The 12,413-nt window shown below is 65.5% G+C and overlaps 1 protein-coding gene across 4 annotated transcripts in view; it reads right to left on the bottom strand.

Annotated features, from left to right (window-relative positions):
• The window catches only part of VAV2 (vav guanine nucleotide exchange factor 2), a 180,508-nt gene that overhangs the window by 4,438 nt on the left and 163,657 nt on the right, over window positions 1-12,413 (bottom strand). Inside the window, exons 18-28 of one of the 4 annotated variants that reach the window (XM_058302647.2) lie at window positions 10,578-10,594; window positions 9,909-9,930; window positions 9,115-9,242; window positions 7,945-8,019; window positions 6,471-6,523; window positions 5,078-5,194; window positions 3,487-3,574; window positions 2,679-2,802; window positions 1,916-2,002; window positions 884-1,038; window positions 62-370 (exon numbers count right to left, since the gene is read on the bottom strand). In XM_058302647.2, coding sequence (XP_058158630.1) covers window positions 320-370; window positions 884-1,038; window positions 1,916-2,002; window positions 2,679-2,802; window positions 3,487-3,574; window positions 5,078-5,194; window positions 6,471-6,523; window positions 7,945-8,019; window positions 9,115-9,242; window positions 9,909-9,930; window positions 10,578-10,594 — 917 coding nt within the window. In that variant the 3' untranslated portion in view covers window positions 62-319. Of the gene's footprint in view, window positions 1-61; window positions 371-883; window positions 1,039-1,915; window positions 2,003-2,678; window positions 2,803-3,486; window positions 3,575-5,077; window positions 5,195-6,470; window positions 6,524-7,944; window positions 8,020-9,114; window positions 9,243-9,908; window positions 9,931-10,577; window positions 10,595-12,413 lie in introns of those variants that run through there. The other 3 variants (XM_058302648.2, XM_058302649.2, XM_058302650.2) reach the window with 3 other exon arrangements.

Here is a 12,413-nt window from a genome sequence, read left to right as displayed (position 1 = left end):
TTAGAACAGTTGAAAGCAATTCTAAATAGAAAAAAGCATGCCACACAAACACTAATCCAAAGAAAGCTGGTATTGCTTTAATAGCTCGTAAAGTTACTTCATGGCAAGAAATATTCCCAGAGTTAAAAAGTGACATTTCATAATGATAAAAGTGTCAAGTTAACAGAAAAATCTAGTAACACTCTAAAATGTAACTGTACAACCAAATCACCAAGGAAACTAGTATGAGTCAGCGGACCTGGGCAAGGACCCAGTACATGCTTATTAAATTACAGCCACAGGTGCCACCAATGCTGGTGTCCGAGGACCCCTCTGGGAGCTAGCAGTCCTGGTCTGGGTCAGGTCCTAGGGCTCTGTGGACTTCACACTTCTGGGGGGCAGTTGGGTGGAAAATGGGTCAGACCTGAGGGCTCCAAGGGACAGACTTCACCCCCAGACAGACCGGCTTCCCCCATGGTAACGGAATGGTTAGAATCGGGAGCCACGCGTGCCCTGCTATCTGCAGCCCGGGGGACCTGCATCTGGGCAGCTGCTTCTCACCCTTATGTTTTCACGTGGCACATGAAGTTCTGGTGCCCTGCAGGGTGGGTGCTCAGCGACTGGGAGCAAGCGAGGGGAAGTCCCAACAGGGTGGTAGGAGAAGGGGGCCTCGGAGTACTGCAGACTCCGAGGGCAGGGAAGAGTAGCGCCCTTGGGCTTCCTGGAGCTTGGGCCAAGCGTGCGTGGGTGGGGATGGGCAGAACAAGGTACAGCCAGACCTGCTGGTCCAGATCCCCCCGGGGTAGCCGCTCCCCAGCTGCTCTGATGACGCAGGGAGACGCCAGCCAGAGGGTGCCCGAGCAGCGCCACGGAGAGGCGGTCCCGCAGGGGCCGGCCCACTCACCCGCCCGTTAGTCTCGCCCTTCCACCAGCCCTGGTCCCCGCCGATGCGGCTGTAGATCTTCACCACGTCGCCCTCCCGCAGCGACAGCTCCCGCATGTCCCGCGCGGCAAAGTTGTACCTGGCCACGGCCGTGCCGATGACCCGGGGCGTGAACACTGTAGGGCAAGGCCACGGTCACAAGGCTGCTGGGGGTCCAGCAGGCTGGGGAGAGGCCCCTGGCCGAGGTGGGTCTCCCTCCCGGCACCCAGGAGAGACCCAGGGCGGTGGTGGGCGGGGCACACGTCCATCCCAAGGAGGCTGCGGCTCTGCGGGGCGGCCAAACCCCAGGGCCCGCGCCCATCTGAGCCTCCGCTCCCCAAGCAGAAAGGGCCCAGAGCAGCCACAAGAGTGCCAGAGGGGGCCCGCCGCACCCCCGGGCAGGACCCTTGGTACTGGCAGGTGGCCGTGATGAACGAAAGCTGCCGGGCACACAGGCTTGGGGCCCGGGGTTCAGGCAACCAACCTCTCTTGTAGCCCTAATTCCAGAGCCCCAAACCAAACTGGGAACCCAGCTCGGCCCCGGAACCCAGGGGGCCTGACGGACGAGTGCCAAGCACAGCGGTGAAGGGGAAATGCACACAGCGGCCGGCAGCCAGCAGCGGGGAGGCGGGGAGGGGGCTTTGACGCTGGCAGCGAGGCCTGTCCAGCCAGGGTTGACCAAGGCCCAGCCCTCCCAGCTCCCGCACCCACTCTGCCCACGGCTGGCTGCCCGGCTACCAGGGGCAAAGCCTCGGTGAGCGACGAGGGTCACAGGGGAGGCCGGGGAAGTGGCCAGGCACAGCCAGAGGGGACGGCCGTGGCCACAGGCTGCGCCGCACCTGCGGGCGTCCTCGGGGGTCTGCGGTCGCCGCCTGCCTCCCAAGCCGGGCCCTTCCCACCCCCGCCCCAGGCTGGGCCCCGTGGGCAGCTGTGGCTGCGTCCAGGCAGGGCAGTGGGGAGTGGGCAGCCCCGGGCCCGCCAGCCGGGCCCCCACGCCCCAAGCCGCAGCGGTACCTGACCAGAAGGGGGCGGAGGAGCCCTGAGAAGCAAAGCTGAGGCCCTGAGGGCTGAGAAAAGAAAAGTTGTAGGAAGCGCAGGAAGCTGCAAAGAGGCGAGAGAGAGTGTGAAGGGGGGGCACGGGGCAGCCACACGATTCACAGGGGACGAGCGGGGAGCAGAGAGGGCGGGGGCGGCACGGCCCTGGGCCCTGAGCCGCGGCGCCCACCTCCCTGGCCCTGCGGGAGCATGGACCCTCCCACCAGGTGGACGGCCGCCGGCGTCCAAGACGCGGCAGGGGCAGGTGGCCCCGAGCGCCCCCGGCCCGCAGCGGGTGGCAGGCCCAGCAGAGGCCGGGCTTCCGTGCCCCTCCTGCCGCTGCCCGGCGGCCGGTGCCGTGGTCCCCTGCGGGCGACAGGAAGCCGGTGGCCCCACGGGCAGCCCTGGACCGGTGGCCGCACACCCTGGGCCCCGGCCCACCCCTGGTCCCTGGTCACTTCCCTGCTCGGGGCCTCGGCCCCTCGTCCACAAACGGGCCAGTATCATGGCCCTGGCCCCCCACCTCGGGGGGACCCTGCCCCGTCGTCCCCCCAGTGGGAAGTCCCCGCTGATGTGCGGCAGGGAGCCGAGCTGGAGCGGCTGGGGCCCGCTCGCCGCTGCCCCGGGGCCGTACGACCGCCGGGCTGCCCAGAGCACGAGGAGGTGCGGGGGAGGGGGGCAAGCCAGGGCCGGGCCGGGGCGCACCCCCAGGCAGCCCGGGGTGCGGGCGCGGCAGCCTCACCTGGGGACCGGCTGGAGGCCCGGGGGGCCGCGCGCTCCCGGGCCTTGTAGGGGTACTTGAGAGTGGTGTCCAGCTGCTTGAAGCTCTCCTTGAGCGAGTGGCCCTGGTAGTACTCCACCAGCTCCTGCGGGACGCGCACGCTGTACCGCCGCCTCCAGGCAGTCCTCCCCTCCGTGGCCTCCCGGGGCCAGTGGGGATGGCACGTCTCCTCGCTCCACCAAGACTAGCCCTTCCTCTCTCTCCCCGCAGCCCCGGCCCCGTCCAGCACCACCAAGGCCAACCCGGCCATCGTGCCGGCAGCATGACTGAAAAAGGTGCCCGTGGGGACCGGCCACCGTTCTCCGCAAGAGGGAAACCCCAAAAAACACGAGTTTTGTGAAAAGAACTAGGCAGACAGCCAGCCTTAGGGACCCTGCCCTGAGCTGTATTCTGGGTGGGCCAGGCCGTGGGGGAGGGGCTGCCAGAAGGCCACATGGGCGCCACTGGCGTCGTGGCCGCGGCGTCAGTCTGGCAGACCCTCGGCATGAACAGGCCGCTGAGAAGCCGGAGGCCAGGGGTCTGGGCCCCCCACCATCCACGAGGGTCGGCCCCGAGGCCCACCGCCTGGCCTGGCGCGGGGAGACGAGCCGCCGCGCACCGCCCAGCCTCTCGTCTCCCGAGACCCACCCTGTCAGGAAAGCGGCCGCTGGCCCCAGGTCTCGCCCGCCGGCAGGCCCGTGGTGGACGAGGCTGCGTGGCCTCTGCGTGGCCCCGCGGGGAGACGGCCCCTCCCACCCTCGGGCCTGCGGGAGCCGCAGGGACCACGTACCAAGAGGCTTTCAAACTTCTTTGCTTCTGTGATGTGGATCCAGTTGTCCTTCTCCACCACCTTGATGTGCTTGACCTCATCGTTGAACCTGGGCCAAGGGCACGGCCGCGGGGTCACTGGGCGGCGCAGCCCCACGGGCTGCTCGCGGGTTTGCTGGAGCAGAGCACCCTCCTCGGCCCTCTCCCCGCCCGCCCTGCAGCTGCCCAGGCCTCCTCGCCTACTCACCGTCCACTGCCGCCTCGACCCCGCGTCAGGCCGGAAGCCCCCCTGCCTGCTCGGCTCCTGCCCACTGGGCTCAGCTCAGCCTCGCTGCCTCGGGGCTCTACTTTCCCCTCCGCCCTGCTGTGCCAACGCCCTGTGCCGTCCACCGTTTGGTCTGTAGCATGGTTCCTCCCTGCCTCACCCCAGCTCAGCTCACATCCTCCCCTGAACCCCTCCAGCCTCCCCACCTGGCCTCTGGCTGCTCCTCAGCCTGGCCAGGGTCTCGGCTGGCCCCTCTGCTGGAACACGCACCCTCCTGCCATCCTCCTCGCCCTCCCTCACGTCCTCCCAGAGTCTCTAATAAAACACTCCCACCCCTCCCACCCGACACCAAGCCAGACAAAAACCCACAAGAAAACGACGGATCAGCAAGCCACACTGCACAACACACACAAGTTTACACGACCGAGTGGGGCTTGTGCCAGGAATGCAAAGTCGGTTTAACCTCTGGAAATCAGTTCCCGTAATGGATCAAGGCCCGGCTGGCGAGTCCCCCTCGAGTGGCCCTCACGGGCACCCGCTTTTCTTCCTGCGCCCTTCCCGGATTTGAGGAGGGCTGCGGGTGGGCTGAGCCCCACCCCAAGCAGGCGCCTCACAGACCAGGGAGCTTGGTGGGTTCCTACCAGCCTCGGCCATAGGCTGGTTCCCCAACCTCCAGGTCCCCTGCCCAGCCCCTGCCCAGCCCCCCCCCGCACCTCCCCAGGACACAGACTAAGCTGCTCTGGGCTCTCAACTCCAAGGTCCCAGCAGACGGGACCCATTGGCACGCTGGCCCGTGGCCTGGCCCGAGACCCTTGCCCAGCTGGGTTTCCACACTGATGACAGGCTTGCGGGGAGGCAGTGTCCAGGGAAGGAGGCGCCAGGGCAGGGGCCACCCCAAGAGCAGGCCACCTGCAGGAGCTCGCAGGACAGCAGCCAGGGAAGGGGTCCTGTGACGACCACGGCTGCCAAGCGGGATGGCTCTGCCGCGCTCTCCAGAACCACCCGACTCCCTGAATTCCCAGGAACCCCCTCGCCCCTGCAATCTCAGCTGGCCCGGCCCCTGCAATCTGAGGCTGTCCACCCAGCCCCCAGTGGCGGCTCTGGCCGGGGTCGGCCGGCAGGCACGGCTCATCCACACACACCCAGATGCCGCGGGCCATGCCAGTGCAGCTCGTGCAGTCCGAAGACCCGTTTCCCATGCCCCTTCTGCACCAATCCTGGTTTGGAAAGTGAGTCGTACGGCCGCCCACCAGTAAGCCCAGGACTTGGGGCGGTGCGGGCGGGGAGCTTCGGGCTCCGAACTCGCTTGGGGAAGGGGGTCTCCATGGCGCCCACCACGGCCGCGTACTTGATGCTGATGGCGAAGCGCTCGGCCTCCGCGGGGCGCTCCCGGATGAGGTAGGTGCCGCTGGCGTGGGACTTCAGCAGGTTGTCCGTCTGCTGCCTCTCCATGTTGCCCGCAAACCTGGGGGGATGCGAGACTCTCAGGAGCAGAGGTGGTGACGGCCGCACCCCGAGGGCATCGCGCCCGGCTCTGCATAAATGGGCAGCGCACTAGCCGCCAGGACGAGCCGGCCGGGAAACCAAGGCAGGCCCCCATGAGGACGGCACAACGGTGGGGGGTCAAGGAAGGAAGTGGCCGCCAGGCCCTGCACACGGCGGGCACCCCGAGACAGCCAGCGGGCTGGGCATGGCCAGCAGAGTGGCCAGGCCCTGGGCTCGGGTCCACCACGGGGCCCGAGGATCTGCGAGGAGTACCGTGGAGCCTGAACACCAGGTCTGATTTCCTTTCTAAGACGTCGTTTGCGCTGCTGGAAAAGCAGTGGCGGCGCTAACTGCCTACACGTGCGATCGGCTGGGTTTTCGAAACTGGACTTTGGTTGGACGTTGAGCTAGAGCTTTCCCTGCCCTCCCTGCCTAGAGGAAGCCAGCCTGAGCCTGCAAGGCGAGTGGCCTCCACCTGCCCCAAAGCCAGCCCGGCCGAGCTGCCGCCACTCGCCAGGATGGTCGGGATTTTTGCAACACTGGGCAAGTAGGAGATGATTCGCATTGAAATACCAAATTTCTGTTTGTTCCTCTACCTGGCGGAACTTGCAGGAAGAACTGTTCACTGCCTGAATCAGACCTAAAATGCAGGACACATGTCCACGCAGAGTGCCCCGGGGCTTCCCAAAGAGGGCGGACGGCTGGCTGCACAGACGCGCTAACCTCCTGGGGGCCAAGGGGCCGCCCGGAATGGACCCCACCCCGAGCGCGCTGCACTGGAGCTTCTGGTCACTCCATCCAGCTGCGCAGGCCGGGCGGCCACGGGGAGCCTCGCGTCCACCACGGCTGGCTGTTCCTCTTGCCCCCTGGGTAACGCGGCAGGTGCAGGGTGGATATAAAAGGGCCACTGAGGCTGGGGCTCCTCTGTGACTCCCGCTGAGGACGTGTACCTGCGCGCTATCCCCAAGCCCCCTTGTCAAGGAGGAAGTGCTTGTAAATTTGACCTCAGGTGAGCCACCTGCCGAGCTCACCGTGATTGCACAAGAAAGCAGTTCCGGCCCCCCAGTTCTTGGAACCTGCGGATCCGACTCAGGGGTGGGAAGTGGCCGCCAGCAGAGGTGACTGAGAGCCCGGGGGGGGGATGTTGGGCCACGAGGGGCTTGCTCCGGCCACCTGGGGCCAGCCAGAGGGGAGTGTCCTGGTCCACGGGTGGTGGCCGCACCCCACAGCCCACACACCTGCCTGCGCCCACTCACCAGGGGTAGGCGGTGTAGTCGATCTCCCGAGATGGTGGCCGGATGATGGGTGGCTGGTGGGAGAGAGCAGGCGGTGAGCACCTCGTCCATGGGGGGGGGGGCCCAGGGGCTGTGGTCAGTCACCCGACCCCCGATCGCACTATATGGGGTAGAGGCTGGGACTCAGTTGTATCTGACCCCCTGCAAGAGTGGTTGCCCCGCGTGCTCGAGTGAATGCGTGAGCAAGTGAGCAAGGGAAGGAGTGAATGAATGAGTGAATGAGTAAATGAATGAATGAATGAGTAAATGAGTAAGTCAATAATGAGTAAATGAATGAGCAAATGACTAAATAAGTGAATGAGTGAATGACTGAGTGAATGAGCAAATGACTAAGTGAATAAGTAAGTGAATGAGTGAATGACTAATTGAGTGAATGAGTGAGTGAACAAGTGAGTGAATGAGTAAATGAATAAGTGAAAGAGTGAATGAGTGAGTCAATGAGTAAATAAGTAAATAATGAGTGAATGAATGAGCAAATGACTAAATAAGTGAATGAGTGGCTAAATGAGTGAATGAGTGAGTTAATGAGTAAATAAATGAATAAGTGAATGACTAAGTGAATGAACAAATGACTAAGTAAATAAGTGAATGAGTGAATGACTAATTGAGTGAGTGAGTGAGTAAATGAGTAAGTGAATGGGTGAATGAATGGGTAAATGAGCAGCAACCAATGGGCGAACAGCGAGCTCAGTGCAGCGGGAGGGATGGACGCAAGGCTGCGGGCTTCCCGGCAAGCGGGCGTGGGCACGCGCTCTACCAGGGCTCTCACCCTGGGTGGTCCCTGGAGCCCCGGAAGGCAGGCTCTTTGGCTGGCACCGGTGTCCTCCTCCTAGGGACCGCGGCGGTGGCGCTTCTGGGACCTGGCCCCTCTGATGGGCCGGCAGAGCCTTTCCAACCCGCCCCTCACCTGTGCCACCTGCCCACGGGACGGTGCGCCTGGGCATGTGGGGCCGAGGCCGCGCTCGGCCCGGGAGGGGTGCCAGGGCTTCCAGGGGCAGCCACCGGCTGCACCCCCGGGACCGGCTGCGCCCCGCCGTGAGCTGTGAGGCCTGGGGGAGGGGCGCCTGATCCTTGGGGGCTGGCGCCGGCGCTCCGAGCGGGGAGGGCAGGGCCACCCCGCCTCCTCCGTGGCTAAGCTGCATCTGCCCGAAGCCCCGAGAACGCCAACCTCGGCCTGCCAGGCACGTTTTCCCTCCCGGGGGCAGATGCTGCCCTGAGACGTCCAGGGTCCCTCAGCGTGGAGAGCGCCGCGGCACCAGCCCGCTGGCCGCAGTGGCAATGACCCTGCAGCCGCTGTACCGCAGCACGACAGGCCGGGGCGGCCCCGCACGTGGCCCGCAGCCTCGCCCCTCCCCTGCCCTGCAGCTGACAGCTCCCAGCCTGGCTTCGGGAAATGGCCTCTCCGCTCCGGAAGCTTCTGGAGAGGAGGACTCACCCTTCCGTCCACGGGGCAGGGCTTCACGGCTGAGCTGGGGAAACACCCCGCCTTCCTGCTCTGCACCAGCCGGCCCTGGGGAGGGGAGAGGATGAGGACGGCGGCCCCATGGGTGCGGGTGCAGCTGATCCAACCCCAACTCGCAGCCGCCGCAGCGCTGCCCTCTGCAACCTCCTCTGGCCTGGTGACGCCAGGCGCACCTGCTTTGCAGGTGGGGAAACTGAGGCGCAGAGTGGTGAGCCTGCTCGGAGTGGAAGCTGGCACGGGAGCCCAGCGCCTGGCTCCCGCCGGCTCTTTGTCCTGTGCCAGCGACTCTCTCCAGCGCTAAGAGGCTCGGGGTCTGGCCCTGGCCGGGTGGGCCAGCCGGGCTCGGCGCTCACTGTGTCCTGCACCTGGGAGCCCCCGATCCCCTCCCGAGTCAGTAAATCACCTCTGCATGGACACCGGAGGCACTGGGCCCGGTCAGTGCCGGCGCAGGGAACCGGGCGGCGAGGCGGCGTGGCAGCGGCCCGCTCCACTCGCGCCCTTGGAATTTCCGAGCCCGCGGCTGCGTGACCTCCCCAGTGAACGCGCGAGCAGGCGCGTCCGCGACGTCGAGAAGCCCACCACGGAGGACAAGCTAGGGATGGTGCGGCTGAGCGTCGGGGCCGCCCCGGGCCAGGCCGAGTGCTGGTCAAGCCCCCACAGGCCCGCGTCACCCTCAGGTCTTTTAAGCTCTCTTGGGCCTGGGGGCTCGGTCGAGGTGCCCGGGGGTGGGTGGGCCTGGGGGGCAGCCGAATGCCCGCCGACGCCTCCACACGTATGCGTCTAAGAGCCAAAAACCACGTCGTGCCGGCACTTCTCGTGGTCATCTCTGTCCCCCCTGGACGGGCTTCCCAGGGGGAGGTGGGGGAGGTGACGTGGCCTCCGCTGCCCCCAGGGCCGAGCGTGGCACTGACAGCAGGGCACGGAGGAGGGTGGGCGCCGCGCGGCCGAGCCAGACTGGCGGGAGGGCAGGCGGGGAGGGCCTGAGGCCGGGGGGCAGGGAACGGACCCCTGGCAGGGACGACGCCCCCAACCATGTGACAGCGGGCACCTCGAGGGAGCCGCGGGAAGCGGCGACACGGAGCCAGCGGGGCCCTCGCTGACCGGCCTGGCCCCCCTACCCCCACCGCCCCCCCGGGCACACACCTCCCACCACGGAGCCTCAGGGTCGCCTCTCAGCAGCTCGATGACGTCGCCCGCCTGGAAGGTGAGCGCCGGCTTGGCGGGGGGCGCGGGGCTGCCGTGGTAACTCTGCACGGCCACCATCCTGGGACCTGGGGGAGCAGCGCGGGGGGGGGGGGTTGGCTCGCACGGCGACCACCCCCATCGCTGGCTGGGCCGTCGCGACCCCATGTGCGAGCGAGATGGCCCCAACGCACCGCGCAGACACTGCTGTGCCAGCCCCCAAGCTCCCCTGAGCCTCCTGAGTGTGTTTCGTGAAACCTCATAATGACTGGCATGATAAAGCGATGCGGGGGTCTCCGTGGTAACAGCTACTCATCTTCAGATGCTGCCCCAGCCTTTCCTCCCCACCCTGGGAAAGCCCATCTCAAGCCAGTGTGAGGAGCGGGAGATGGAACCACGCGCTAGAGGCGGGGTGACCAGGGGTCAGTGACTTGTCACAGGCCCGACAGCTGGACAGAGGCTGCGTGGGGCCGAAACGGGGTCCTGACGGAGCCCCCTGAGAATCTGTGGCGTCCCCAGCCCAGGTCAGGAGGTGCTCAGACGGCCACAGCTTCTGTGTCTTGCTCCCTACTCTGCTCTGGGGGTCCCTGGGGGGCAGCGGGCCCCTGCTGCCTGCGCCCTGGGGCGGCGGGAGGCAGGAGGGAGATGGGCCTGCGCCCTGGGGCCCGGAGCAGAGCGAGGCCAGAGGCGGGCCCGGCACGCAGGGCAGGCACGGACGTGCACAAGCGCAGCGCAGCCAGCGCCCACGGACTCACCTGGTCCCGCTCCAGAGGCTTCCTGAGGGGACAAGGACAGACAACGTGGGTGACGCGAAAAGCTCCCCTCAGCCTTTGGGTCCAGTGACCACTTTGTCCACCACACCCCCAGCCCCCCACGTCCCCCAGAGGGAAGGTCAAAGCAGAGCGGGGTGTGGGCAGGGGGGAGGGCCAGGCCCCGCCGGGGACTCAGTGCCACCATTTCCTGACACGACCCCCCCCTACACATTCCTACAGGGCCCCCAGGCTTTGGGCCCCTCCCACCCCCCCACCTCCTCCAGAAAGACTGCCCTGACCAGTGCAGCCACGGCTGCGGGCATGCCCTGCAGCTGGGCATGCTGCGTCCTGTCCCTGCTCCACCAGGACTGCGCCCCACAATGCCAGTGGAGTTAGGGGGGGGGACGACGAAGCCCACGCCCCACGGAAGAATCCAGCTAAATGGAGGCAGGTGGCACCGGAGGCGCCGGGCGGGGGGGCTGGGCGGTAGCCGGGTCCCCAAGGCCGTGCTCAGGATGCATTTCTACAGACGGCGTGAAGGGAGCAGAGACCCCTCGCCAGCCACGGGGCTTGTGCAGGCCACGCGGGGCAGGGGCGGCAGAGGAGTGGGTGTTGTGGCCACGGGGCTGGGCCGGGGGCAGGGAAAGGAGGGGGCCTGTGGGGCCGTCTTACCAGGTCCGCAGGCGAGCCTGCAAAGCAAGCAAATCGGGCATCAGAGGGGGGCTGCCGGCACCGCGGGCCCCCCGGTTCCCCCCACACAAGGAGTTGCTGCGCCCGGGTCTGAATCTGTGAGACGAGCGTCGGGGACACGAGGCTCAGACGGAATACAGACGCGCAGCCCCGGACTCGAGGCTACGAACGTCCCTCGGACCTCTCGGACAGTGCACTCTGAGCTGTGGGGTCAGGCGTGCAGACGCGAGGGGGCAAGCTTTCGCTCGCGGGACCAACTCTGTTCAACAGTCGAGCCACCTGGGCCAGGTAGCACCCGGGCTCAAGGGGAAGATTCCGCAATTGATTGGTGATGTCTGCCACGGACGGTGAGCAGGCAGCATCGGAGAGCGTGCCAAACGGCCACTGGCACCTCAGACACACCGGTGCCCGCGTGCTTGGGAACAGAGGGTGCCGCGGCTTGTCAGACACCTGCTCTGGGCTGCCCCAAAGGTGGGGTTGCTGCACCGGGCAGAGCTCGCTCCTGCCCAGCTGGACAGTCACCCTGCCCCGGACAAAGCAGGGATGAGGGCAGCTGACGTGTGTGGCTGCCGGGCCCTCAGCATCCTCTAACACTCACAGTAGCAGATGCTTTAGGCCGACACAGACCCACAGACCCTAGAGATGGGTAACCGGTCAGCAGTACCTGGGGGTGGGGGTCAGGGTGGCGCACAGCCCTCATGAACAAATCTACAGCCTTGGGTTATAGACCTAATGTGGCTAAAGGAGACATTCCAGGATGTTTATACGTTAGTAGAAAACTGAGGGGAAAAAAGGACACCAACTTGCTTAAATGGCAAAAATGCTAATGATACATATGAAAATGGAAAGTGAAAATATAAAAAAAGACGGCCGAGTGGGCGAGTACATCTGCAAAAGGAAAGAAGAGAAACACAGCCTCTGGCTAATGGAGGCTGTGGGATCAGGAATTGGTTAATTTCCTCCTTACACTTCTCTACGTTCTCCAAATTTTCTATGGGAACTAGGCAGCATATAAGCAAATAACAAGATTAAAAAAAAACCACCTGAGAGGAAATGTACCAACGTATTGCCTCTGCTTCTTTCTGGATAAGGTCATAGATTACATTTACTTCCTTCTTCCCTTTATTTCTTCCCTTTTTGCCAAAAAGTGTATGAAGGAAGTGTGGCAAGCTATATATTTGAGGGTGAAGCACCACAGGAGGCATGGCAAGGAGAGAAGCTGCAGGTGCCCTGGGGGACAGAGGCTGTCCATCGCGTCCCCCAGGGCCACGGGGCCGGGTCGTGGGACCCTCCTGATGGCCAAGGGCGCTGCACCAGCATGCTGCAAACGATGAGCTCGGAGGGCTGGTCTAGAGCGCGCTCGGCCTCTCCTCCCCTGGCTGGGGCACCCGGGTGGTGAGCTCCAGTGTTTGTCGGAGGAAGCCACTGGGGACACGGACGGAAGCTGACGGCGCGGTGGAGGCGGGCAGGCGGCCTCCGAGCAGCCCCGCGGGCCGGGCTACCTGCACCCTCTCAGGGCCCTGGGCCTCCAGGCCCAGCTGAAACCTCCACCGGTCTCGGGCTGCTGGCTCGCCCTGCAGAGCCAGGCGGGTGCAGCCGTGCACCCCTGCAAAGCCAAGTGCACCCCTAAACCAAGAGCCGCGGGCACGTCCCTGAGCCGGGGCTTCCACACCAACGTGACATAGGGCGTGTGAAGGGGAGGACGGCACGGTGTTGACCATTTACTGACATGGCCACGCTAACAGGGGGGCGGGTCCCCGAGGTCTGGGAAAGCTGCGGGTGCGAGACGATCAGGACCCTGTGCCCCCATGATCCAAA

This window comes from Dasypus novemcinctus, chromosome 8 (genome assembly GCF_030445035.2).
Source record: "Dasypus novemcinctus isolate mDasNov1 chromosome 8, mDasNov1.1.hap2, whole genome shotgun sequence".
NCBI classification, from domain to species: domain Eukaryota; kingdom Metazoa; phylum Chordata; class Mammalia; order Cingulata; family Dasypodidae; genus Dasypus; species Dasypus novemcinctus.
Note: the sequence above shows the minus strand (reverse complement) of the source record. Positions and strands in the feature narration are given on the sequence as shown.